Raw genomic sequence first — 27,648 nt, forward strand, 5'->3', positions numbered from 1 at the left:
AGTAAAAGATCTTAAAAGCATCCTCCTACAGGGGAAGAAGGATTCTGATGACAGCTGAAACTAGTTTCATTAGAAATTGAGGCCAGAAGGAAATGGCACATTTTTCAAATGGTGAAAGGAAAGAACTATCAACCAGAGTACTATGTCCAGTGAAAATATCCTTCAGAAATTAAGGTAAAGACATTCTCAGTTGAAAGAAAACTAAGAAAATTTAATGTTAGCAGATCTACTCTAAAAGAATGACTAAAGGAAGCTATTCAGACTGGAAGGAAATGACACCAGAAGAAAACACGGATGAAGAGTAACAGAAATGGTAAATGTCTTGGTAAAATAATAGATTCTTGATCTCTTCTTGAGACATTTAAATATGCTTGCACAACACTGTAAATCAACTATATTTCAATAAATTTTTAAAAAATAAAATAAAATATGCTTGATGGTTAAAAACAAAGAAAAAAAGTAACATTGCCTACTGGGGTTTTCAAGGTATGTAGATTTAAAATATAAGACAACTGTAGCATAAAGAGGGTGTTTTAGTTTTCTAGGGCTACCATAACAAACTACTACAGATTGAGTACCTTAAACAATAGAAATTAATTTTCTCACAGTTCTGGAAGCTAGAAGTTCATGATCAAGGTGTCATTAGGTTTGGTTCCATCTGAGGTCTCCCTCTTTGGCTTACAGATAGCCATCTTCTCACTGTGTCCTCATATGATCTTTCTTCTGTACATGCACATCCCTGGTGCCTCTTTTCGTATGTCCAATTTTCTTCTTTTTATAAGGATACCAGTCGGATTGCATTAGGGCCCACCCAAACAGCCTAATTTTAACTTAATCACCTCCTTAAAGGCCCTATCCCCCTAAACAGTCACATTCTAAGGTACTGGGGATTAGGGCTTCAACATATGAATTTTAGGGGAGACACAATTCAGACTATAACAGAGAAGAAATAAAGGATCTTTACAGTGGTAAAGTTTCTGTATTCCATTAAAATAATAAAGCATTGATTCTAGGTAGGCTGTAAAAAGTTAAGTATGTATTTTGTAATTCCTAGAGCAACCAATTTTTTTACACTACACAAAGAGATACGGTCAAGGACTTCCCTGGTGGGGCAGTGGTTAAGAATCCACCTGCCAACGCAGGGGACACAGCTTTGAGCACTGGTCCAGGAAGATCCCACATGCTGTGGAGCAACTAAGCCTGTGCGCCACAACTATGGAGCCCACGTGCCACAACTATTGAAGCCCACGCACCTAGAGCCCGTGCTCTGCAACAAGAGAAGCCACCGCAATGAGAAGCCCGTGCACCACAACAAGGAGTAGCCCCTGCTCGCCACAACTAGAGAAAGCCTGCGTGCAGCAACAAAGACCCAACATAGCCAAAAATAAAATTAATTAATTAATTTTTAAAAGAGATATAGTCAAAATCACAATAGAAAAACTAAAATGGAGAATTAAAAATGTTTAAATAACCCAAAAGTATGCAGGAAATTGGAAACAGAGGAATTTAAAACAGAGGGAAGAAACAGAAAACAAATCATGGTAGATCTAAATGCAAAAATATCAATAATGACATTAAATGTAAATGGTCTAAACACATCAATGAAAAGGCAGGGAATGGATTTTTAAATGACCCAACTATATGCTGTCTACAAGAAACTCACTTCAAATATGATATAAATTGGTTAAAATTAAAATATGGGTAAAGATAACTAGGCATGGCTTCCCTGGTGGCTCAGTGGTTGAGAGTCCACCTGCCGATGCAGGGGACACAGGTTCGTGCCCCAGTCTGGGAGAATCCCACATGCTGCGGAGCGGCTAGGCCCGTGAGCCATGGCCGCTGAGCCTGCGCGTCTGGAGCCTGTGCTCCACAATGGGAGAGGCCACAGCGGTGAGAAGTCGGCATACCGCAAAAAAAAAAAAGATAACTAGGCAAACCCTAATCAAAAGAAAGCTGGAGTGGCTATATTAATACCAAAGTAAAAGTCAGAGCAAATCCAATTACTAGGGATGAAGATGAACATTACGAGATAAAAGGGTTAATTCACCAATAAGGCATAACAATCCTAAATGTATATACACTTAACAACAGTATTTCAAAATACATGATACAAAAACTGAAGGAAATGAAGAGAAAGAGACACATCCACCATTATGGTTGAAAACCTCAGCACTCCTTTCTGAGTAATAAAACATGTAGACATAAAAATATAGAACTTAATACCATCAACAAATTAGACCTAATTGACAGTTATAGACCACTCCACCCAACAATAGTGAAAACACATTATTTTCAAGTTCACATGGCACTTTCACTAAGATACACCATATCATGGATCATAAAACAAACTTTAACAAATTGGTACAAGTTAAAATTTTATAACATAAGGCCTCAGATAAAAATGGAATTAAACTAGAAATCAATAACAAAAAGATAATTTAAAAATCTCCAAATCCCCAAAATTAAACCACACATTTCTAAATAATCCATGGATCAAAGAGAAAGTCTCAAGAGAAATTACTACAATTAAAATATAAACATATCAAAATTTGTGGGATGCAGCTAAAAAAATACTTAGAAATTTACAACATTAAATGCTTATCCTAAATAGAAGAAAGATCTTAAGTCAACAACCTAAGTTCCCATTTTAAGAAATTAGAAAAAGAACAAAACAAACCCAAAGCAAGCAGAAGAAAGGAAATAATAAAGCTAAGAACAGAAACCAATAAAATTGAAAACAGAAAAACAGAGAAAAATCAGTGAAACCAAAAGCTAATTCTTTGAAAAGATCAATACAATTGATAAACCTTTAGCAAGACTGACCAAAAAAAAAAAAGGACCAAATTAATTTTATATTAATTTACTAATATCAGGAATAAAAGAAGGGATATTACTATACACTCAGAAGAGATTAAAAGGATAATAAAGGAACATTATGAATAATTCTATGCATAAAATTTTAACAACTTAAATGAAATTATTCAATTCTCCAAAACCCACAAACTACCACAACTTACCTAAGATGAAATAAATTAACTGAAGTGTTCCATAACGGTTAAAGAAATTGAATTCATAGTTTAAAACTTTCCAAAAAAGAAATCTCCAGGCCTAAATGGTGTAACTAGAGAATTCTACCAAACACTTAAAGAAGAACTAACACCAATTCTATGTAATCCTTTCCAGAAAAATAGAAAAGGAGGGAACCCTTCCCAACTCATTTTATTAAGCTAGCATTTTCCCTGCTACTAAGTGAGACAAAGATAATACAAGAGAAGAAAACTACAGACCAACATCTCTCATGACCATGGATATAAAAATCCTCAACAAAGTACTAGCAGTTTGAATCTCACAATAAACAAAAAGTATAACACACTATGACAAAATGAGGTTTGTTGCAGGACTGCAAGGTTGGTTCAATATTCAAAAATCAATGTAGTCCACTATATTAACAATATAAGAAGAAAATCCATGTAATCATATCAATCATTCAGAATAGCATTAGATGAAATTCAATACCCATCCATGATTTTTTTAATATTTATTTATTTGGTTGCCCCTGGTCTTAGTTGCAGCAGGCAGACTCCTTAGTTGCAGCATGCATGTGGGATCTAGTTCCCTGACCAGGGATCCAACCCAGGCCCCCTGCATTGGGAGCACGGAGTCTTATCCACTGCGCCACCAGGGAAGTCCCCAACCATGATTTTTTAAAAAACTCTCAGCAATGGGGCTTTGCAGGGCACTGGGCCATGCCGCCATATAATGGGGAGAGTTCACACGTACGCGCCCCGCGCTTCTGGATAGTGGAGCAGCCACCTTTGGTTTCCTGTGCAGATGGGCTCCGTGGCCTAGTGGCCCGGTCCCCACTGTCCGCGATTGCTCACCGAGGCCCGCGAGGGGTTGCCGCCAAGGTTTCCACCAGCGCACAAGCAAGAGCATGACAGTCATCCCCTCCAGTGTCTCTCTGGTGGCCATCCACGACTAATACCAGCACCACCTGGGTTCCAGTTCCAGTAACAGCTCCTGCGGAAGTGCCAAGTACCCTGGGGAAGCCATCTCTCACCACCCCAGTCTCCCCAGAGCCGACCCGGGACACTGGTGGGCTAGCTTCTTTTTTGGGAAGTCCACTCTCCCATTCATGGCCACAGAGCACTTGGAATCTGCCCAGGCCTCCACAGGTATGCTCAGCTGTGACCTGGCTCGGGAAGCCATGTGGAAGCAGCAGCCTGGCAAAACCAACTGCTGCCCTCCTCGTCCTGAGTGGCCACCACCAGCTGCCAGGCTTTCTTCCAAGGCACTAGGCTCATCAGAGCTAACTCCACCCCCACCCCCTTCCCCTCCCCGAGCTAAGCAGGCTGCAGCCAGTGGAAGCAGTTGGGTTTTTAATATCAAAACACCAAAACACTAAAAAGGAAGTTGAGAGAATCCCACTCTTTACTATCCAAGACACATGAGAGTCTTCCTGATACCCCACAACCCTGTGCCTTGCACCAAGTGGAAAATAAACTACAAGCAGCCATCAATCAGTCAATCAAATAAATAAATAAAATAGAAAACTAGAAATAAAAGGGAAATTCCTCAACCTGATTGAGGGCATCATATACTGTCATTCCACTGTTACTAAATAGACTTTCTCGGATTTTTTCTTTCCTGTATATTCAGCTATAAGATCAGTCTTAATTTCAGGTCTCTAAAGTGCAGTCTAAAATAAAACTAAGCTTTAAACTTGCATCCAGGGCTTCCCTGGTGGCGCAGTGGTTGAGAGTCCGCCTGCCGATGCAGGGGACATGGGCTCGTGCCCCGGTCCGGGAAGATCCCACATGCCGCAGAGCAGCTGGGCCCATGAGCCATGGTCACTGAGCCTGCGCGTCCGGAGCCTGTGCTCCGCAACGGGAGAGGCCACAACACTGAGAGGCCCGCGTACCGAAAAAAACAAAACAAAACAAAACAAAAAAAACTTGCATCCAATTAAAGCTTTATACAGCACCAACTCAGGATCTGCAGTGGCCTGGCTGTAGCAGACACTATCCGGATTTTGCTCAGATTCCTTCACTCTTTTCAAGCACACTGGTTTCCAATGTGACTTTATTCTTTTTTTTTTTTTTTACATCTTTATTGGAGTATAATTGCTTTACAATGGTGTGTTAGTTTCTGCTTTATAACAAAGTGAATCAGTTATACATATACGTATGTTCCCATATCTCTTCCCTCTTGCGTCTCCCTCCCTCCCACCCTCCCTATCCCACCCTTCCAGGCGGTCACAAAGCACCAAGCTGATCTCCCTGTGCTATGTGGCTGCTTCCCACTAGCTATCTATCTTACGTTTGGTAGTGTATATATGTCCATGCCTCTCTCTTGCTTTGTCACAGCTTACCCTTCCCCCTCCCCATATCCTCAAGTCCATTCTCTAGTAGGTCTGTGTCTTTATTCCTGTCTTACCCCTAGGTTCTTCATGACATTTTTTTTTCTTAAATTCCATACATATGTGTTAGCATACGGTATTTGTCTTTCTCTTTCTGACTTACTTCACTCTGTATGACAGACTCTAGGTCTATCCACCTCATTACAAATAGCTCAATTTCATTTTTTATGGCTGAGTAATATTCCATTGTATATATGTGCCACATCTTCTTTATCCATTCATCCAATGATGGACACTTGTTTCCATCTCCGGGCTATTGTAAATAGAGCTGCAATGAACTTTTTGGTACATGACTCTTTTTGAATTATGGTTTTCTCAGGGTATATGCCCAGTAGTGGGATTGCTGGGTCATATGGTTGTTCTATTTGTAGTTTTTTAAGGAACCTCCATACTGTTCTCTATAGTGGCTGTACCAATTCACATTCCCACCAGCAGTACAAGAGTGTTCCCTTTTCTCCACACCCTCTCCAGCATTTATTGTTTCTAGATTTTTTTTAGAAGATGTTGAGGGTAGGAGTTTATTAATTAATTAATTTATTTTTGCTGTGTTGGGTCTTCGTTTCTGTGCGAGGGCTTTCTCTAGTTGCGGCAAGCAGAGGCCACTCTTCATCGCGGTGCGCGGGCCTCTCACTATCGCGGCCTCTCTTGTTGCGGAGCACAGGCTCCAGACACGCAGGCTCAGTAGTTGTGGCTCACGGGCCTAGTTGCTCCGCGGCATGTGGGATCCTCCCCGACCAGGGCTCGAACCCGTGTCCCCTGCATTAGCAGGCAGATTCTCAACCACTGTGCCACCAGGGAAGCCCCGTTTCTAGATTTTTTGCTGATGGCCGTTCTGACTGGTGTGAGATGATATCTCATTGTAGTTTTGATTTGCATTTCTCTAATGATTAATGATGTTGAGCATTCTTTCATGTGTTTGTTGGCAGTCTGTATATCTTCTTTGGAGAAATGTCTATTCAGGTCTTCTGCCCATTTTTGGATTGGGTTGTTTGTTTTTTTGTTATTGAGCTGCATGAGCTGCTTATAACTTTTGGAGATTAATCCTTTGTCAGTTGCTTCATTTGCAAATGACTTTATTCTTAACAAGCAGCACCTGTGTCTCTGTCAGTGGACTGCCCTCAAGCTGCTACCCATCTGGGCACAAAGAAAGCAGGAAATATCTTGGAATTTACATTCTCGCCAACCATAGGCCACCCTTAACCAATGACTGTGGATGCAAGAGTTCAAATACTCCAGATCCCTTGTTTCTGACTGAGACAACTCTGAGATGTGACTGGCGTTTTCCCGATTCTTCCCCTGTGGGACTGAGCCTGTTATACCACCACCACAGGACTTTGCTTAATATTGCCTAAAGCCACTTCCTCATGGATCACTTTTACAAGAACCCTCATCTTACGGTCAACTTCTATTATACTCCTGCTAGAAGTCCTTCTCTTCCTCATCCTGTTCCCCCATATCCTTAATTTTCCTAAAAATACTTTCTAATGAATTACTTTCATAGGGATCCTCATTTCAGATCTGCTTCTGGAGAACCTAGGACAGGAGTCATGGACTGTTTGGTTCCTCTTTTCTTTCTTTCCTCTTCTCTTCATTGATCCTTGAGGGTCGGGGCAAGGGAGAGGAGAATTCAAGGAAAAGAGCTCTGTGATCTAGTGCTATTGTGGCGGTCAAATTGCTCTTCATGGCAGGCCTCCAACACTGGCCTTACTTGTGTGGTGCTTCAGAGACCCCTATGGGACCCTCTGCACCATACCAGCTCTTCACAAGGATGATGAGCTCTCTCGCTGCCCTCTGTGATGGTCACCATTAGTTCCTGCCCCAGATTGCAGCTGTATACCCACATCCTCTTTCAGCCTCACTGCCATGCAGTCCTCTTGGGCAGGGTCCTCTCTAGGTGGTTCAACCTTGATATCCATAGGGTCCAGTCGGCTCACAGGTTCCCTGACAGACAACTAAGTGTAACCCAATCAACTGATGAATGGGGCAGCTCCAGCCCAGGTTTATGTCTTCAGACTTCTGTCAAGGACGAGTCTATTTCTCCATGGTTACTCCAAAACTCCTCAGCACACATCCACAGCCTCCCTGCAAACTCTTCTTGCCCTTCTAAAATAGCAGTCCAATAGAGTGTGCAGCTTAACTACTATCTGGCCTGGTAGTGACAGACCTGTCTTACCCCCTTGAAGACAACTCCAGTCTCTGCATTGGTTCCCTTTGGACTCCATCATCTGGCCAATGGGGCATGGAGAAGCGTTCCTCTCCCTGATATGGAGAGAAAAAAAGTGTTGAATCTCTCACTACATCTAAGAATTCTCTTGAAATAATCTTCACTTACAGAGGCTGGGAAGAAGAATGGTTTTTTTTTTATCATCTCTTAGTAAGTTGTGACTAGTCACGTTCAGCACCTCTCTGGGTTTCTTTTCCAGTTTGTTTGTTTTTTAATAAATTTATTTATTTATTTTTATTTTTGGCTGTGTTGGGTCTTTGTCGCTGCGTGCGGGCTTTCTCTAGTTGCAGCGAGTGGGGGCTACTTCGTTGTGGTGCACGGGCTTCTCATTGCGGGGGCTTCTCATTGCGGTGGCTTCTCTTGCTGCAGAGCACAGGCTCTAGGCGTGTGGGCTTCAGTAGTTGTGACATGTGGGCTCAGTAGTTGTGGCTCACAGGCTCTAGAGCATAGGCTCAGTAGCTGTGGCACACGGGCTTAGTTGCTCCACGGCATGTGGGATTTACCTGGACAAGGGCTCGAATCTGTGTCCCCTGCACTGGCAGGCAGATTCTTAACTACTTCGCCACCAGGGAAGTCCTTCTTTTCCAGCTTTATTGAGATATAATTGACACATAACACTGTGTAAGTTTAAGGTATACAATGTGTTGATTGGATACATTTATAAATTGTAAAATGATTATCACCATAGTATCAGCTACCACTTCCAACCCACCTCATATTTACCATTTCTTTTTTGTGGTGAGAACATCTCAGATCTGCTCTCTTAGCAACATTCAAGTATACGATACAGTATTGTTAGCTATAATCACCATGCTGTACCTTAGATCCCCAAACTTGTTAATCTTATAACTGGAAATCTGTGCCCTTTGACCTATATCTCCCCATTTCCCCCAACCCCCAGTTCTTCTCTGCTTTAAATGTATAAGCACTTACCAACAATCATTCTCAGTTTGGGGAATTCAGCCAAATTTCTATAAAAACAGGAAAAGTGTCATTTAACCTCCTATCTCAAGTAGTCATGTCACTTTTCTCAGTTCCTTAATTGGGCTTGCCAACATTTTATTTATCACAGTCTTTTTAGAAATGTTTTTGTTAAAAGGATAGACAAACTACAGATTTGGAGAAAATGTTTGCAAACCACATCTCCAACCAAAGGCTAGTATCTAGAATATATAAAGAATTCTCAAAACTCAACAGTAAAAAATGAAAAAGAAAATCCAATTAGAAAATGGGCAAAAGATATAAAGAGACATTGTGTCAAAGAGGATATATGGATGGAAAATAAGCACACAAAAAGACGCACAACATTAGCCATCAGGGAAATGCAAATTAAAACCACCGTAATATATCACCACACCTATTCGAATGGCGCTAAAGATGAAAAAAAAAAAAATAGTGACAGCAACCAAATGCAGGTGAGGATGTGGACAAACCTCTCCAGAGGTTTTCCATATGAACCCGAGGGACACTGGGCAGGGAGGAACGCAGCGCGGGACACCAGCAGCAGAATTCAAGCAAGTAGCACCAGAATCCTCTTGATGGCCCCAAAGACCAACCACTGGGCTCCCAACCACTGGGCCCCAACCACATCTGTTACACCGTCTCCTTCCCGCTCTCCCAGATGAAAGAAGCCTGTGAGAGCCGGGTATACTGACTGCGAGGCCTGCACCAAAGGCACGTCAGTGGTGATTTTCAGACCTCAGGGTTAAAGGGAACATCCTAAAGAGGGGGAAGGTTCCCATCCAAAGGATCAGGCCTAGAATAGGGTCAGCTCTCTCCACAGCACACAGCAAATGGAAAACACGGGGTGAGGCATATGAAATGGTGAAGGGACATCATTTTCAACCTAGAATTCCATATTTCCACAAACGATCAATCAAGCTATCCAAAAAAGTCCCTTCCTTTTCCAGGAAGCTACTGGAGGGGATGCTTCAATAAAACAAGGGGATAAACCAAGAAAGAACACACAGATCCAGGGAAGAGAGGATCCAGCCCAGAAGAAAGAGGCGGTCCAGGGGTTTCCCAGGACTATCGGGAAGTCCCAAGAAAACTGCTGGCAGGGGGAGGTGGGGGGGAGGGGAGAACGGGGGAGGGGAAGGTACAAAAGTGGATCAACAGGAAGCCTAAGGGAGCTTGAGCTCGAGGCTCGATTGTGGGCCCCTTACATGGCACCCGAGGCCATGATCAGAAGTTTTTGTCAATTATAAAAACAAATAACTGACTATAACCAGTTAAGATGACCACATCACTTTTAACTCCGACTTCTCCTTCACATTTCCCTCTGTGTCAGGTGGTCTTTTTTTAATCCAACTAAGAAGTTGGGGTGGAAATACAGGTTTGGCTTGAGTGGAGAGGGACCCTGCTATGTGCTCTGCAGTCACATCATTCATCCTTAGGGTTGGCTCACCTGCCCAGGCATGGCTTTCACAGGCACTGTTGGCATCAACTGCGTAGACTCACTTGGGGGTGACATGAAGGTGGGCCATGAGCTTCCCTGAAGCACTGACATCAGTAGTAAAGAAGAAACATGCTAGAGGAAACCCTCAATTATCCTTCTCTTCTCTCTGTGGAAAGTCTCCTTACAACACCTTTGTCACATGCAGAAGTAAACAATAAGTATGCAGCCGAAAAGTGTGGGGAAAATGGATTTCACAGGTGTGTTGGAAGATGATTAAAAATATTCTATCAGTTTTCTGTATTTTGTGATGTTTACGGTAGCTTTCAGCTTTTTTTCCCTAACTTAACAGCAATTTTATGCTTAATTTTGTATTCATCATTTTGTATTTTTTCCTAAGGAGGCCTCTCCAAAATTGTGTACATTTCAGCCCCCATAAAACTTGGATTCACCCTGGTGGCTCTAGGAAAAAACCACAACTGAAGTGCTGGCTATGTGACCAGTTTGCACGTGCAGAAAATTATGTTGTCAGCCTTTTTACAGTTAAGGAAGACTTTGCAATTGTTTCAAAGAATATGAAGCAAATTTTTCAACTATTAACTTCAGAAGAAACAAAAGTTGTGCAAGAAAGGAAATGTAATCAGATTATACTACTTGGTTCAGCAGTTAACAATATTGACACAGCCATAACTGACACAGATTCTGAATTAGGATTTAAGCAAAAATTGCTATAGACTAAATTGGAAAATTGTGCCCACCTACGTGATGAAAAGTGACTAAATAATGTCTACAACTGATAAAGAGATATCAGTTTGTGTATATTATTTAGAAGTATAAATGTCAACACTAAGGGAAACAGCTAAAACACTAGAAGTGGTTTCTCTAAGCAGCAGGAGTGGCTGAAGGAAACAGTTCTTGTAACTGCTTCCAGCCCTACAAGACTTTAAATTGTATGTATTATTTCTGTCATAATTTTTTAATTTAATGCCAATTGCATATATTTTGAAGGAAAAGTCCTAGAAAAATTTGCAGCTGAAAATTGGGAAGTCTTGACCCAGCACAAGCTTAGAAACAAAAATTGCTTGAAACATTATATGTGAAAACAAACAAAAATAGCAACTACTCACCCACCACAGAGAATGATTAAATAATATATGGCACATCCATACTTTGGAATTCTCTACCCCTGCTAAATTCAGTGAAGTAAAACCTCTCAGGAAAGCATAGATGGATCAATGAGACACTGGAGAGTGAAAAAACAAGCTACTAATGACATGTAGTATCACATATATGCACATACACAGGAAACATCCTGACAGGAACCCTGTAATGGTTCATTTTTATGTGTCAACTTGACTGGGGCGCAGGGTGCCCAGATATTTGGTCCAACATTATTCTGAGTGTGTCTGTGAGAGTGTTTTGGATGAGATGAACATTTGAATTGGGAAAGCAGATTGCCCTCCCTAATGCAGGTGGGCCTCACCCAATCAGTTGAAGCCAAGAAGAGAACAAGAAGGCTGGCCCTCTCATGAGTAAGAGAAAGGTCTTCCTGCCTGACCCTCTCCAAACTGGCACATGGAAACATTGGCTCTTCCTGGTTCTTGAGGCTTCAGACTCAGATGGGAACCTTGGGGCTCTTCAGCTCACCTGCAGAACTCAGGAGTTGTCAGCCTCCATAATCACATAAGCCAATATATCTCCTATTGGTACATATACATCCTATTGGTTCTGTTTCTTTGGAGACCCTTGACTAATACAATATCCATGAAAATTGTTAACTCTGCGGAGAAGTGGGAAGGGTGAGAGGAGGAGACTCCCAGTGTGCGTGTGTGTGTGTGCGTTTGAAACATTTTTAACTAATAGTATATATTACTTTTGTAATAAAAATAAAACCAACTAATCTAATTGATTACAGACTCTTTTAAGGTCAATTTCAGAATGATCTTGGAAGGTGCAGTTTACCCACTGTAGAGACTGTTGGAGACACCATGTGCTGGAGACACGTCTAGGTCTATCTGGGGTCATACCAATCCTCCTTCTCTTAGCACACCTTTGTCACTGACCTTCGCCAGCCCAGTTCACAGTTCCCAGGCTGACAGTGGAGCAGGGGTGTTCCCTGGAACCTCTTCTGGAGGGGATCCCAACTGCAGGGAACCCCTCAGGGTGTGGGCAGACCCTCCAGCCCCAGCCCAACCAGTTCCCCGCCCCCACCAGTGCCTTCCACGGGGCCTTCCTCTGTTTCAATCCTCTTCCCTCCCCTCCCTGACCCATGTCTTCAAGATTAGGTGTCAAGGACAGCCATCTAGCACTTAAGCTTTCTCTCTTCCAGACCCTCTCCCTCCCTCTTCTTTGTACCCTACAGTTCCCAGTTCCAAATAACCAAACCACGCAGAGTTTCAAGTATCTGTCCTTTTCCTAATCCACTGAGGAGGCCAAAAATTATAATAGTAATTACAGTGACTTTCAGAAGGAGGCGGGATCTCAGTCTCCCCAAGGTCTGAGCTTCTTCAACCACCCCCTTCTATCTCTCCTCAACCCCTCCCCACACCTCTGAGGACTCTCTTCTTCCTTTCTTCAAAATGCCCAGTGGAGGACTTGGAGGCAGGCAGGATGCAGGTCAGAGGTCTGCTGGAGGTCAGAGGTCTGCTGGAGGTCAGGACACCTAGATGGTGATGTTCCGCTTTATCTCACACACCCAGCGTTTCACTTGCTGGCAGAAATCGTCGTTCCAGCGGCCGTCCCCCCGGATCTCAGCACAGTCCTCGCTGCCCCCCAGCTCGTGCCCCTGCCAGTCATCTGGCTGAGTGGCAGCCCAGTTCCTAGGAAGGCGGGACAGAGCTCAGCTCTGGATGCCCCCTCATCCCAGCAACCCTCATCCCCACCTCAGAAACGCATGGCCTTGGGCGGTTGAGGGAGCAGCAGCTTGCAGCCTTGGAGTCTGGGAGTCTGGGGGGAAGATGGCTGGAGAATTTGGTCCCTGAGGGACAAGTGGGAGTGTACTGGGGGAAGAGACGAGACGGCCATCCCCAGGCCAAACTAACAGGGAGAGAGGAGGAGAAGCCACTTACTTATAGTTGTGCCTATAGTCTGTACCATCCACCCATCTCCAGGAGCCATCACTGTCAGTGAGGCCTATCCAGGTTTGAAAGGGGTTCGTGTGTTGTGCAATGAATTTCTGGAAAACAGGCAGGAGGGAAGTTTCTAGTCCCTTGTACTTCCACGCAGGCATCAGTTATGGTTCCCTCAGCCCTCCCCAGCCTGATCTGCTGCCACCTTGAAGCAGCAGCTCCCAACACTAGTTCCTTGCTTTTTCTTCTGCAACCATAGCTAGCATTTAGTGAATATTTACTGGGCTAAACCTTGCACTAAGTGCTTTACAAGGATTATTTTATTTAAATCTCATAAAGCCCTCTAAATTGGGCGCCCTAATGATTCACACTTTACATGTGAGGTCAAGGAACTCACGGTAATCGTGGAACCCAGAGCATCAATCCAGTGCCTGAGTTCATGACCGCTGCCCCCTGACCTGGCCTCCCGTTTTATTCCTAACGCACGGCTGCTAGACTCAGATTCTAGGCTTCTCCTTGTCTTCTGCTCACAGCCTCAAACTCTTGGATCCTGACCCCGGCCCCTGCCGCCCCCATGGGCCCCAGTTACCCATTAAGGATCTCAGTTTCACTCGCCTCTCATGTACACTTATCTGCTCCTGCTTCTGTGTATAGCTGTCATTTCTGTTGTTTTCCAGGCCCCAGAGCTTCCAAGCTTGGACCCACTGCCAGCCCTGTTATGACTTGGCTACATGGAGTCTAGCAGTCTGGATGAAAATAGGAAGATGCCCTATGTGCGAGGGGCAGCCCAGCCATCCAGCTGGCAAGGGCTGGGACACAAGTTGTCTTTGAGATAGCTTGCCAGGGTTCATGCACACCTCCTAGGACAACAGACATCCGAGCAGCTTTCTCTTATAGATATGGCCCTTTCTGGGAACTTAAGTCCCCTGGTTTGGGAGGGCAGCAGAGGGAGGGTGTGATCACCTTGTTTTATGAAGGAAACAGGAGGATGGGTGACCAACATGCACGTGTAGCAGTTCTCTTTGACAGCTTATGAAAGGTCTCCAACTGCATTTGGAGGAAAATTTCCTAATTCCACTCTCATGTCCTAGAGACCCAACTAAGATTGCAGTTAGTCACCTCATCTAAAGGCAGATACAGTAGCACCTTTGAATTCTAGAATCCTGCAAATAGGTCGACATCCTGCGCATGAAGGGACAGCCCTCAGAGGCTGGTAGGGGTGCTCCCCAAAATCAAGGGAGTCAACTGAGCTGGAGGGAAAGTGACTGGAGACAAGATATTCTATTCGCTGCTGCCACCTGCCCCAGTGCCCTCTTCCCACCATCACAAGAAGCTGAATAACTGAACAAAGAATACAAATCATCAGTATCCAGCCCTCTGTGTTGAAGACTGAGGGGAAGAATGAAATACTGCCAAATGATTGAAGAAGATAGTCCAGAAGAATGCATCTGCCCTGTTCACGAGTAAATAACAGGCAAGAAAGAATTCAGCCCATTCAAAGAAGTAGCACAGGGGAGTAATATCATGGAACTTGTGCAAAAATAGAGGATGGAAAGGAAGAGGAGGAAGAAAAAAGCACTGTGATATCAAAAGAGAGGTGAAAAATATACTTTGTAAAGAAGGCATGTTTCAAAACATAGGAGGATACTGGAGAACAACTTACATCCTCAAAAACATTGAAGAGGAGATGAACGACATAAAAATATGAAACAATATATCAAAGAAGAAAGATAACAATGAAAAGTAAAGGGAAGAAATTGAAGAGAAAATTTTGAAGTACATTAAAAACAAAAAAACCCAGCAATTCAGCAAAAAAAACAAGCCTGAAATACAAAAGATAGGCTTGAGAAAAGAACCCAGAATACAGAGGAAAAGAGAGAAAGATAGAAGTAAATAGCAATAAGATGATGGCTATAGGGGCAGACAATGGAGATCATTTTGGAAGATGTGCTCCAGAGGAAAAGAGAACAAATGGTCAAGAAAAAATTTTCAAACACAGGGCTTAAGAAAATCTTCCAAAATGTTAGAAAACCTAACTTTATGTGTTAAAAGGACTCTCCTGGCCTCAGAGTAAAAATACAGAGAATGAGCAACACTGAGATATATCTGGACGAGGTTAATGAAATTCAAAGACAGAAAAGACTCCAACTATTCGTGCAAACATTTAAGAAATGTGGGAGAGAAACGAACAAGGCGTTATAAGCCTCAAAGTTGCTAAGAGACTAGTTCTTGATTGTTCTCAACAAAAAAAGAAATGATAATTATGTGACATGATAAAGGTGAGAGCTAACACTACTGTATTAACCATATTGCAATATGTAAATGTATCAAACCAGCATGCTGTACACCTCAAACTTACACAGTGTTAAATGTCAATGATATCTCAATTTTAAAAAAGAGAAAAGAGTGAGGCATGTGAAGGTGTGCTGGTTTCCTCATCTTTCATATGGAAAGTTATATAACCTCTTATTTTTGAAGCCAGTGAATTTCAGCCCATCATTTAAAGTTATGACAGTAGGGCTTCCCTGGTGGCGCAGTGGTTGAGAGTCCGCCTGCTGATGCAGGGGACGCAGGTTCGTGCCCCGGTCCAGGAAGATCCCGCGTGCCGCGGAGCAGCTGGGCCCGTGGGCCATGGCTGCTGGGCCTGCACGTCCGGAGCCTGTGCTCCACAATGGGAGAGGCAGCGGCAGTGAGAGGCCCGCGTAGCACAAAAATAAATAAATAAATAAAATAAAAAAATAAAGTTATGACAGTAATTACTAGTATAATGAAATACAGGCTACATCTAGTCCAAAATAACACAGAGGAGAAAACAAAAATAATAAATCTCTGATAGCAAATGGCAGAAAACAAAAGCAGCATACAAAACAGAAAAAAAAAAGACTGGATTAAAGATATGTATTTTAAAATAAATGTAAGTAAGACAGCCCAGAGATAAACCCACACACCTACGGCCAATTAATCTACAACAAAGGAGGCAAGAATATACAATGCAGAAAAGACAGTCACTTCAACAATTGGTGCTGGGAAAACTGGACAGCTACATGTAAATCAATGAAATTAGAACACTCCCCCACACCATATACAAAAATAAACTCAAAATGGTTTAAAAACCTATACATATTGGGACTTCCCTGGTGGTACAGTGGTTAAGAATCCTCCTGCCAATGCAGGGGACACGGGTTTGAGCCCTGGTCTGGGAAGACCCCACATGCCACAGAGCAACTAAGCCCGTGCGCCACATCTACTGAGCCTGTGCTCTGGAGCCCGTGAGCCACAACTACTGAAGCCGGAGTGCCTAGAGCCCATGCTCTGCAACAAGAGAAGCCACTGCAATGAGAAGCCCACGCACTGCAACGAAGAGTAGCCCCCGCTTGCGGCAGCTAGAGAAAGCCCGTGCACGGCAACAGAGACCCAACGCAGTCAAAAATAAATAAATAAATAAATAAACTTATTAAAAAAAAAAAACCTATATATGACATGTCACCATAAAACTCCTAGAAGAGAACATAGACAAAATATTCTTGGACATAAATTATAGCAATATTTTCTTAGATCAGTCTCTCAAGGCAAAAGAAATAAAAGCAAAAATAAATGGGATCTAATCAAACAAAAGCTTTTGCACAGCAAAAGAAACCCTTAACAAAAAAGACAGTCTATGGGGCTTCCCTGGTGGCGCAGTGGTTGAGAGTCTGCCTGCCAGTGCAGGGGACACGGGTTCGAGCCCTGGTCTGGGAGGATCCCGCGTGCCGCGGAGCAACTGAGCCCCGTGAGCCATAATTACTGAGCCTGCGCGTCTGGAGCCTGTGCTCCGCAACAAGAGAGCCCGCGATAGTGAGAGGCCCGCGCACGGCGATGAAGAGTGGCCCCCGCTTGCCACAACTGGAGAGGGCCCTCGCGCAGAAACGAAGACCCAGCACAGCCATAAATAAATAAATAATTAAAAAAAAAAAAAAAAAAAAAAAAAAAAAGACAGTCTATGGAAAGGGAGAAAATATTAGCAAATGATGCAGCTGACAAGGGGTTAATGTCCCCAATATAAAAACAGCTCATACAGCTCAATATTGAAAAAGCAAACAACTCAATAAAAAAAATGGGCAGAAGACCTAAATAGACATTTCTCCAAAGAAGACATACAGATGGCCAACAGGCACATGAAAAGATGCTCAGTATGGCTAATTATTAGAGGAATGCAAAACAAAACCGCAATGTGGTATTACTTCACACTGGTCAGAATGGCCATCATCAAAAAGTCTACAAACAATAAGTGCTAGAGAAGGTGTGGAGAAAAGGGAACCCTCGTACCCTGTTGGTGGGAATGTAAGTTGGTGCAGCCACTACGGAAAACACTATGGAGGTTCCTTAAGAAACTAAAAATAGAGCTACCATATGATCAAGCAATCCCACCTGTGGGTATATCCCGTGGGTATATATCTGGAAAAGACAAAAGTTCTAATTCGAAAAGATACCTGCACCCCAACGTTCATAGCAGCACTATTTACAATAGCCAAGACATGGAAGCGACCTAAGTGTCCACTGACAAATGACTGGCTTAAGAAGATGTGGTGTATGTATGTATGTATGTATATATATATATTACTCAGCCATAAAAAAAATGAAAAAATGAAATGTTGCAGCAACATGGATGGACCTAGAGATTATCATACTAAGTCAGACAAAGACAAATATTATATATCACTTATGTGTGAATATAAAAAATAATACAAAGGAATCTATATACAAAACAGAAATAGACTCACAAACAGAAGACACAGAAAACAAACCTATAGTTACCAAAGGGGAAAGGGAGGCAGGGAGGGATAAATTAGGAGTATGGGGTTAACAGATAACACACTACTATCCATAAAATAGATAAGCAATAAGGATTTACTGTATAGCACAGGGAACTATATTCAATATCTTATAATAACCTAAAATAGAAAATAATCTGAAAAAAATATATAACTGAATCACTTTGCTATACATCTCAAACTAACCCAATATTGTGAATCATACTTCAGTTAAAAAAAGAAAAGAGGGGCTTCGGGCGTCCCTGGTGGCGCAGTGGTTAAGAATCCGCCTGCCAATGCAGGGGACATGGGTTCGAGCCCTGGTCCAGGAAGATCCCACATGCCGCAGAGCAACTAAGCCCGTGCACCACAAGTATTGAGCCTGAGCTCAGAGCCCACGAGCCACAACTACTGAGCCCGCGTGCCACAGCTACTGAAGCCCATGCACCTAGAGCCCGTGCTCCACAGCAAGAGAAGCCACTGCAATGAGAAGCCTGCTCACCGCAACGAAGAGTAGCCGCCGCTCACCACAACTAAAGAAAGCCTGCACGCAGCAACGAAGACCCAACACAGCTAAAAATAAATAAATAAAATAAATTTTTTAAAAAAAGAAAAATAGGGCTTCCCTGGTGGCGCAGTGGTTGGGAGTCCGCCTGCCGATGCAGGGGACACGGGTTCGTGCCCCGGTCCGGGAAGATCCCACATGCTGTGGAGCGGCTAGGCCTGTGAGCCACGGCCATTGAGCCTCCGTGTCCGGAGCCTGTGCTCTGCAACGGGAGAGGCCACAACAGTGAGAGAGGCCCACTTACCGCAAAAAAAAAAAAAAAAAAAAGAAAAAGAAGAAGAAATGTAAATGAGATAACACTCACCTCTTAAAGGCAAACAGTCTCTAACATACTGAGTTTTCAAAAACCAAAAACAACTATACACAACCTGTAGGAGAAATACCTTAAGCTTAGCTGAACAGTAGAGTAGCATCACACGGGTGGGGTCGGGGGGAGACCTTAAAAAATCTCAGTGCCCAGGATGAATCCAAAATTAACTAAATCAGAATCTTTGAGTGTAAGACCAGGTGTCAATATGTTTTAAATTCCTCAAGAGATTACAATATACTGCGAAGGCTGAGAATGACTCATCTATGAGACTCAGAAAGGTTGGAAATAAAAGGATGGGCAAAGATACATGAAGCAAATGCAAGCGAAATCAAGGACCAGTCTATTCATATCACATGAAGATGAATTCAAGGCAAAAAGCATTAAACAGGACACTGACATTCACTTCAAAATGATGAAGGTGGGGACTTCCTTCGTGGCACAGTGGATAGAACTCTGCGCTCCCAATGCCGGGAGCCCGGGTTTGATCCCTGGTCAGGGATCCCACATGCATGCCGCAACTAGAAGCCCGCCTGCTGCAACTAAGGAGCCCGAGAGCCACAACTAAGACCTGGTGCAACCAACCAGATAAATAAATAATTTTTTTTTTTTTAATGATGAAGGTACAAACCCATCCACCATGAAGTTGTAGCCGGCATGAAATTTTGTGGACCAAATCACAGACTGCTGAAATCTTAGGTTGACCCAAATGAAATTGATATTTTATAGGCCAATACTGATAGAATGTTGGCAATTTCAACCTGATTGGTAAAGCAAGATATGTTTGGAATCATTCTACCATGCAGAATGTGTGGCAAGTTACTTAACCTCTTTGCTCTTTAGTTCCCTCACCTCTATGCCCCTCAAAGTGGGGATAACAAGAATGCCTACCCCATAGGGTTGTGAGGATTAAAGTAGATATATAAAAGTGCCTGGCCCATAGTAAGGACTCAGTAAATATTACCATTTACTTTTCCCAAAAATGCCCCACCCGTTCTAAGGGGTTGGTTCTTCCCTGTGAACTTGCCATTTGGGGTTGTGGTCTGGTGATAGCATCAGGAAGGGAGACCTGGGGTGCTTTGGAGGAACCCTGTAACCCACAGCGGTGAGTCTCTGGGAATCCCGCCCACTCTGTTCCGTTCACCCAAGGGACCATCACATGCCAAGGCCAGCACACAGCAAGCAGGGACTCTCAGTGGCTCCACTGTGTTCTCCACCCAAGTCCCGGCCCTTTAGTTCATCCTGCCACATATTCTGTCTCCTGACGTGCTCCTCATCACCCGGTCACCTGGCTCCTGTGTTTTGCCCCAGCTCCGGGCTGTAATCTCCCACCTCTTAGAATCAATGGCTTAGATTCCATCATGGATCTCCCAGATCTGGGCCAGACTTCTGCTTCTGGATTCTTCCTCAGGTTAGAAAAAATAACAAAACAAGCCTGACCCAGCCTCCCAGAGTTTGCATTCCCAAGGTTTCCTCCTGCTTTTGGGAAAGGTACGGTTTCACCTGTTCCTCTCTGGAGTTGATGACCGCCAGGTGGGCGTCCTCCAGCTGGCAGTACTTCTCAGCCTCAGGCCAGGGCTTCCCTGAGCGAGAGAACCAGTAGCAGCTGCCTTCATAGTCCACCCAGTTCACGGGGCAGCACTCTGTGCCTGAAGGCATTGGGGGGCAGAGGGAGATGAGATCCAGCTGGACGGGACAGGCAGGAGGGACTGGAGACCCCCACACACCCCGCCCCGTCCCTACCGTTGCTCTGGAGGAATGCCAGCTGACAAGCCAGCGTGCGCATATCCATCGGGAAGTGCTTCAGATGAAGCAGCAAAGTGGCATGATCTAGGGGCCAAAATGATGACAATGGTGTGGGCAGTGTGTGTGCCCACCTACCAGGACTCCAGCATTTGGCTGGGGAAACACAACACACACACACACACACACACACACACATACACACTCAAGGGACAGTCTCTGACCTGCTTTCAGGTCTTGCTGCTGTTTTTCCAGCTTGGCTTCCAGAGATGTCACCTTGTCACCGGCGCTGCCTCCTGAAAAAGAGGAAAGCTAAACTGTTTCCCTCCGTTCCGCATCCCCAACATCCCTCTATCCTCACACCACTGGAGCACCAGTCTGGGCCACCTTTACCTTGACATGGGACGTTGCGTGCCCCGCCCACTGGTCTCCCCGACTCCGCCCACTCTTCCCGATGCTGCGCAGTGGTTTTCCGAAGCGTAAACTGCGCAGGCCTGTCCACTGCTAAATCCTTCCGATGGATTCCCACTTTCTCAAAATAAAGTCTCACGAGTTAGCATGGCTTGCCTGCATGGCCTGGCCCCTACCCACCTCTCTGGCCCACACCTCCTGCCACACTGGATGCGTTTAGAGTCCCAGAATGTGCAGTGGTCTTCCTCATGCCCCGGTCATCACAGACTCTGCTCTCTACCTGGCTCTAACCTCCATCCTCCACTCTAACACCTACTCATCCTTCAGGGACCCTCGGCTCAGGAATCAGCATCCTTAGAAGCCTTGCCCAGCTTCTCCGGTTGGGTTATCTGCCCGCATCTGTGCACACCCTGCCCCCAGCACCCCGCAAACACTCCCCTATTGCAGATCCAGCACTGGGCACCCAGCACGGAGTCCAGCAAACCCATGCTGAAAAACCAGCTCCTTGACCATCCAGCCCATCCCAGTCCCTCCCCTATGGGCACTCCCACTCACCATGGGAGCTTAGAGCCAGGATCTCCATCAAGGTGCTCGAGGAGAAGTTGCTGAAAGTTTCCTTTAGAGTCTGCAGCTCCACTTGCAGCTGTGCTCCTTGTCAGACAGAACAGGATGAAGTGGGCTGCGCTGTGTTCCATATCACTATCCATCTGACTGTCCCCTTCCCCACCCCAGCACTGCCCCCATATTTGCCCCAGCACTGCCCCCATCTCTTCCCCTATCGTGGCTCTCATTGCCCCCAGCACTGCCTGTATCGCCTCCCCCACTGCTGCCCCACCCCTGTGACCCTTACTTTGGGACCCCATCACACAGACGGCCACCAGCAGCAGGATGTTGAAGCCCAGGACAAGCAGACTGAGGCGGAGCTGGGAGCAGAGACGCTGCAGGACAAAGGGCTGGGGAGGCGGCATCCCTGCAAGAGAAGGGGTGTCAGGACGAGGGGCATCGGAGGCAGGGGAGCTGGAAAGCCAGTGTCATTGAGCATCAGGGGAACAGAGCCTGAGGACGTACAGCCTTGGGGTGGGAGGGGGCGAGAGGAAGGTAGATGGGGGTGCTATTGGGGGAGTCAATGGGCTTTACCCCAGCGTTCACGCAGCGTGCACACACACACACATTTGTACACTCGCACCCACACGAACTCATGCAAACATGCACACACACAGAGGCATATGATGCACATGCACGTGATATTCACATCATCTGTGTGCACAGCCTTGACCCTGGACCTGGGGGTCCTAGAGGCTAGACCCTGTCTTAAAATTTGTCTGGGCCCCTCAGACAAATCCAAAACTGGGACAACTGCCCCCGATTCCACTGGGATCCTTAAGTCAGGGTCATTCCACCATGGACCACTCCCCAGGGGCCGCCCCCCAAGCCCATCCTCCCATCTCCCACCACTCAGGGCCTCCTTGCCCTCTTCCCTCCGCCCTTGCCCCCCAGAAACCTCTGTTCCACCATAAACCTTCTCCCCTTAGCGCTCAATCATCTCACAGAAACCTCTCCGTCCCCCGTGACCAAGCTGAGCCCTGATCCCCCACACACACATAATCACACACGCATTTTTCATTTCACTCATGCGTGCACACACTCTCCTTAGCACATTCTCACACACGCACTAAGATGCCCGTCCTCTCACACACTCTCACACATACTGCAGCACACGTAACACACACACATTCTCACACACTCACACGCTCTCACACTCGTGCACCCACATCTTCACACACGCAGAGCTGGCCTCTCCCCTCCTGCCAACTCTGCAGGCTTGGCAGTGGCTGTCCTCCCAGCCGTGGGCTCCTGCTTTTGTGTCTTCCTCCTGCAAACAGAACACTTCCTCTTCCCTGCCTTGGACCCTGAGCCCCCTCTCTCCACAACCAGGCACCCCCTCATCCACCCAGAACTCTTGACCCCTCACACCAAGGACTGTCACCTTCCTCCACGTCAGCCACACCCAGCCTTCCTCTTGACCCAGGCAGGCATGTCTCTGACACCCCACTGCCCACTCCCCCCTCTCAGCATATCCTCCCCTTTTCCTCTCACCCCCAACAAGTCTTCCTCAATCCCCTGGGAGAGAAGCTCTCCCAGACCACAGTCTTCCCCACCCAGAGGGGACCCCATGGCTGAGCCCTGACTGCTCTCTCCAGCACCATCCACTCAGCGGGCCCCTGTCCTGCTTCCCAACCTGACCTATGACCTATAAACCCCTGACTCTGGGTCAGCTCAGCATTTATCCCTGCACCTCTACCCTGAAACCAGACCCTCCACGGCTGATCAGCTGTGCCACCAACTGGCTCTGAGGTCACAGACAAGTCATTGAACCTCTGGGCGCCTCCGTTTTCTCATGTCCACTTAAATGAGGAATCTAAAAGAGTCAAACTCAGGAATTGAGGGTACAATGGTGGTTGCCAGGGGCTGGGGAAATGAGGAATTGCTGTTCAAGGGGTATAAAATTTGTCATGCAAGTTGAATAAGTTCCAGAGACCTGCCGTACAACATGGTGCCCGAGCTCACAATGGGCTGCTGGGCACTTAAAAATGTGTCAAGTGGGTACATCTCATATTAGGTGTTCTTACTGCGATTTTTAAAAATTGGGGTAAGAACAGTAGCTACCTGAATGGATTATTCTGAGAATGAAATTAAACATAGAAAGTGCTGCACAGGCAAGTTTGAAAGTAAAAAAAAAAAAAACGGGTCTAAACATGGACCCAGAGGGACTAGATTTACCCTCCTCCCAGAAACAACCACAACAAAAGACAGATAGCTGTAAGACACAATATTTTTCGAGACACTGGGATTCAGGAAACAAAGGGCAATGATCCCTGTGGAGACAGGAAACAAACAAGGTGAGCCCTCTGATTGCCCCAGCGTCCCGCTGGGAGAAAGTTTTCAGGCCACAGGGCTGGGAGGGGAAATCCAATCAGAGCCCAGATGGAGCTGGAAGTCTGTGGAGACCAAAGGGTCAGAATTCACAGGACAGAGGATCAGAGAAGAGAGCTGCAGAGAGAATCCCAGAGATCTGGGGAAGGTTTCCCTCAAGCAAGCAGCTGAGTACTGATCAACACATGCGTGTAAGGAAAACTACCCAAGGCCAGGAGAAAAACAATCCAAAAGCTTTAGGGAACAGTGCCTGGCAGGAATAGGGCCAAGAATAGTGCCTATTCCCACAAGCCAGACTGGAAATCTCATAACCCACAGGGCACTGGGTAGAGTACCCAAGAAGTTCCCAACCCACCTAACAAATTATAAAAGCAAACCCAAAAGGATCAAATTGACTCCAAGTTACTTAACCACATCCCAGAACAAAGCTCATGAATATTTAGAGGAATACAAATATATCCAGCACACAAGGAGGTAAAATTCACAATGTCTGGCATCCAATCAAAGATTACCAGGCATACAAAGAAGCCAGAAAACACAACTCATAATGAGGTTAATAAATCTACCAAAACTGATCCAGAACTGACACAGATGTTAGAATTAACAGACAACGACATTAAAAGTTATTGTAAAGTATTCAAAAATTAAGTTGGCTATCAAAGAAGATATTTAAAAGTCCCAAGTTGAACTTCTAGACATGAAAACTACAATGTCTGGAATGAAAAATACACTGGATAGAATTAGTGCAAGATTAGACATGCATAAGGAAAGATCAGTGAACTTAGAGACATAGCAATAATAACTATATAAAAAGAAACACCAAGAGAAAAAAGATTCCCACCCCTCCTTCCAAACTAGAAAGACCACCAGTGAGCTGTGGGATCACTAATATATGTGTAATTGGAGTCTTGATGGAAAGGGGAGATAGGGATGCAGAAAAATTTTTGGAGGAAATAATGGCCAATATATTTCTAAATCTTCTGAAAACTATAGGCATATAAAAGGCTGGGGAAGAATGGAATGTGGTCCCTGGTAAGCAGGTGGCAGATGTCAGCTGTTGACTTAAAAAAAATGTTCCAGTTCAGTTTTATTTGGGGCAAAATGAGGACTGCAGCCCGGGAGACAGATAACTCTGAGAAACTGCCCCGAGGAGGTGAAGGGAGGAGCCAGGATATATAGAGGTTTTGCAACAAAGGGCTGGTAGTTGGGAACATCAAAAGATTACTGTTAATTAAAGAAAACCAGATATCTCAAGTTAAGAGCTTTTCTATGCAGGGGTCTGGGCTCACTGAAATCATTCCTTTGATATGCACCTCAGCCATCTGGGGCCAGTATCATGTATTTTCACATCCTGAGTTTCTTCGGGGCTCACCGCAGGGAGTGGCTGCAGTCTGATAGCTGCTAGATGGCAGGTGTTCTTTTCAGCCCCGAGTTCCCTCAGGGCTCACCAGCTCCCATTGGAGGGTTGCAATGTTGATGACTGTGACATCCTTTGTTTATTGATATGGCAGGAAATATTCCATTTATAAATATTCCATTTATCACAGCCCACATGAAGGCAGCAGAGGCTGCTGGAGAGAAAAGTACTGATGGTTGCACCTGCTCGGTCTCACCCTGCAATGCTGTCCACCAGGTCTTTTTTGGGTGAGCCCCCTCTCCCACGAAATCCAAAACCTCTAGACTCTCTCCAAGCCTCCTGTTTAAACACTGAATCCTTTTGTCTTCAGAAGATTCAACAATATCCAAAATCGTTTTTGAGTGTTCACTACATACCAGGCAGCACGTGGGCCCCGGCGGTGCAGAGGGGAGTAGACAGATATGGCCTCTCCCCACGCAGCCTACTGCCTGGTGGAAAGGTCTGCCAGCCCGCTACCCCAGGAAAGGAGAAGTGTGGTGGGAATACCTGTCCTTCCTGCTGTTCCTGCCCTGCCCAGCTCCCACCCTCACCTGCGAGAGCACCTGCCCTCCCTTGGTCTGCCAGCCTCAGGACTGAGAGGTCCCTCCTCCCAGCCCAGGCTAACCAACCCTCCTCCCTGAGCTTCGAGTCCCAACCCCTCCTGGTCTCCACAGAGCTTCCCTCCATCACCAGCACGAACACCTGACACCCCTCCCCCACCCCAGCTCCAGCCCTTCAGCCTAGAATTGCTCAGATCCTTCTCACCTGAAAACCTTCTCTCAGACACTTGGAGCCTTCGGTCAAGATTTGCTAGAGAAGGATCCAGGCAGGGGGCTTGGGGTAAGTGGGAATCTTCCAGAATCTCTGTGCTCTTTCCCTCCAACTCACACCTACCCACCCCCCCACACACAGAGACACACACACGGCACACGCTACCTAGGTTGGAAGGAAAAGGGGGTCCTTTCTTGGGGTCCTGGGGGTGGAGAAGGAGGTGAGGTCAGGGGACAGTCCCTGGTCACAGAGTGAATGTGACAGAGACCTTGGAGGGACAGAGGGTGACCAGGAGCTAGACCAAGGTGGAGCGAAGCCCCAGACACCAGACACTTGCCTTTCCAGAATGGATCTTCTCTCCTGGGACTGCGCCCGCGAGTGCCTGGGCCCTCACCTCTGCAAAACTGGTGGTCGTTCTCCTCAGAGCCCAGATGCTGGATGTCCTGAAAGTCCCTCGCCATGCTGGATCCTGGGCTGTGGCTGGACCCGGGCTGGGGCTGGGGCTGAGCTCGGGCTTGATGCTGTGCTAAGATGCTAATTCAGGCGGAGGCTGATAGTAGGTCGAGGCAACTGTTTGGGTTGGATCTGAGGTTGGCGGGAAGTGTGGGGCTGAAATACAGCTGGGTCCCATCCTTCCTCAGGAGATGCTTGGGACTTGACATAGCCGGGAGCCTCCCCTCCATACGTTCCAAATCACCCCACATCTTCCCATCAGCCCCCGACTCTCTCTGAACCAGGGTCTCTTTAATCCCAGACACCCCGGTCCCGCCTGCCTCCCAACCTCGGTTACCTGCTACAGGTTTGGAGGGCTGACTCTCCAGTCTCCCAGGCAGCCCAGGCCCCAGGGTGAAGGAGGGGCTTGAGCCAGAAGTGGAGCAGGTGGTGCTCACAGAGGAAAGGAGGGAAGGGGAGGGGGCCTGTCCAGGCGAGGGCCCTGAACCTGTGTGTCTGAGTGTCCAAGTGCTTCTAACCTGGCATCTCCTGCCCTTGGGACTTTGGACGGTAAACAGAAGTGGTTGGAACTCAGGCAAAGCGTGATGGGGGCGGGGGGCAGGACTGTCTCTGTCCCTCACAGAGAAAGGGTCTCTTTGGTCCGCTTTTCCCCCACAGGCAAGTCACCTCACTCCTCATGGCACATTTGGGAGGGGGCCAGGCCAGGAGGGGCCGGGGTGCAGTTGGCTCTTCCCCCTCTGCCCCTCCCCCCTTTCACTTCCCGCCTCTGAATTTCCCAGAATTGTTGGGCAGATATCCCTGACCAGGATCAGACGGGTCGCTTCTGTGCTCTTGCCCAATCCGGCATCTGAGCCTAGGCGCACCCCGCCGCGTCCTGCTGCATCAGCCACCAGGCTCCCCGGCTCTGGGCCAGATGGCCTCACTCTCCAGGAGGGGAGTAAAGCCCCTCAGGGACCCAAAGTTCGAGGGAAGGAGGGAAGAGCATCCCTTCAGAAGGCAGTGGGCAGGAGGGGTTCAACCTCATAAATAAGCCCCTTCTGTGGCCCTGGCAACACAAACCTCGGTCCTCACACCCAGCCATGGGGCTGAATGATCCACAGACCTTTTCTCAGGTAACTCTCACTCCCGAAGGTGGGTCTTCTGCTGTTCCCACTTCACGGAGGAGGAAATAA

The 27,648-nt window shown here is 46.1% G+C and overlaps 1 protein-coding gene across 5 annotated transcripts; it reads right to left on the bottom strand.

Moving 5' to 3' along the window:
• Window positions 1-12,341: 12,341 nt before the first annotated feature.
• Window positions 12,342-27,015, bottom strand: ASGR2 (asialoglycoprotein receptor 2). 5 transcript variants are annotated; one of them, XM_033423055.2, is made up of 9 exons: window positions 26,814-27,015; window positions 26,361-26,608; window positions 21,773-21,892; window positions 21,478-21,573; window positions 20,736-20,807; window positions 20,512-20,598; window positions 20,272-20,351; window positions 13,107-13,213; window positions 12,342-12,857 (listed from the first exon to the last, which is right to left on the bottom strand). In XM_033423055.2, the coding sequence occupies exons 2-9, from the start codon at window positions 26,482-26,484 to the stop codon at window positions 12,701-12,703; spliced, it is 843 nt and encodes a 280-aa protein (XP_033278946.1). In that variant the 5' UTR covers window positions 26,485-26,608; window positions 26,814-27,015; the 3' UTR covers window positions 12,342-12,700. The 5 variants fall into 5 exon arrangements, with proteins under 5 accessions (XP_033278946.1, XP_004266996.1, XP_033278944.1 ...); XM_004266948.3 differs by having other exon boundaries at window positions 12,345-12,857; window positions 20,272-20,417; window positions 26,361-26,544; window positions 26,814-27,011; XM_033423053.2 differs by having other exon boundaries at window positions 12,345-12,857; window positions 20,272-20,417; window positions 26,361-26,593; window positions 26,814-27,011.
• Between the last annotated feature and the right edge of the window lie 633 nt (window positions 27,016-27,648).

Source organism: Orcinus orca, chromosome 19, assembly GCF_937001465.1.
Source record: "Orcinus orca chromosome 19, mOrcOrc1.1, whole genome shotgun sequence".
NCBI lineage: Eukaryota > Metazoa > Chordata > Mammalia > Artiodactyla > Delphinidae > Orcinus > Orcinus orca.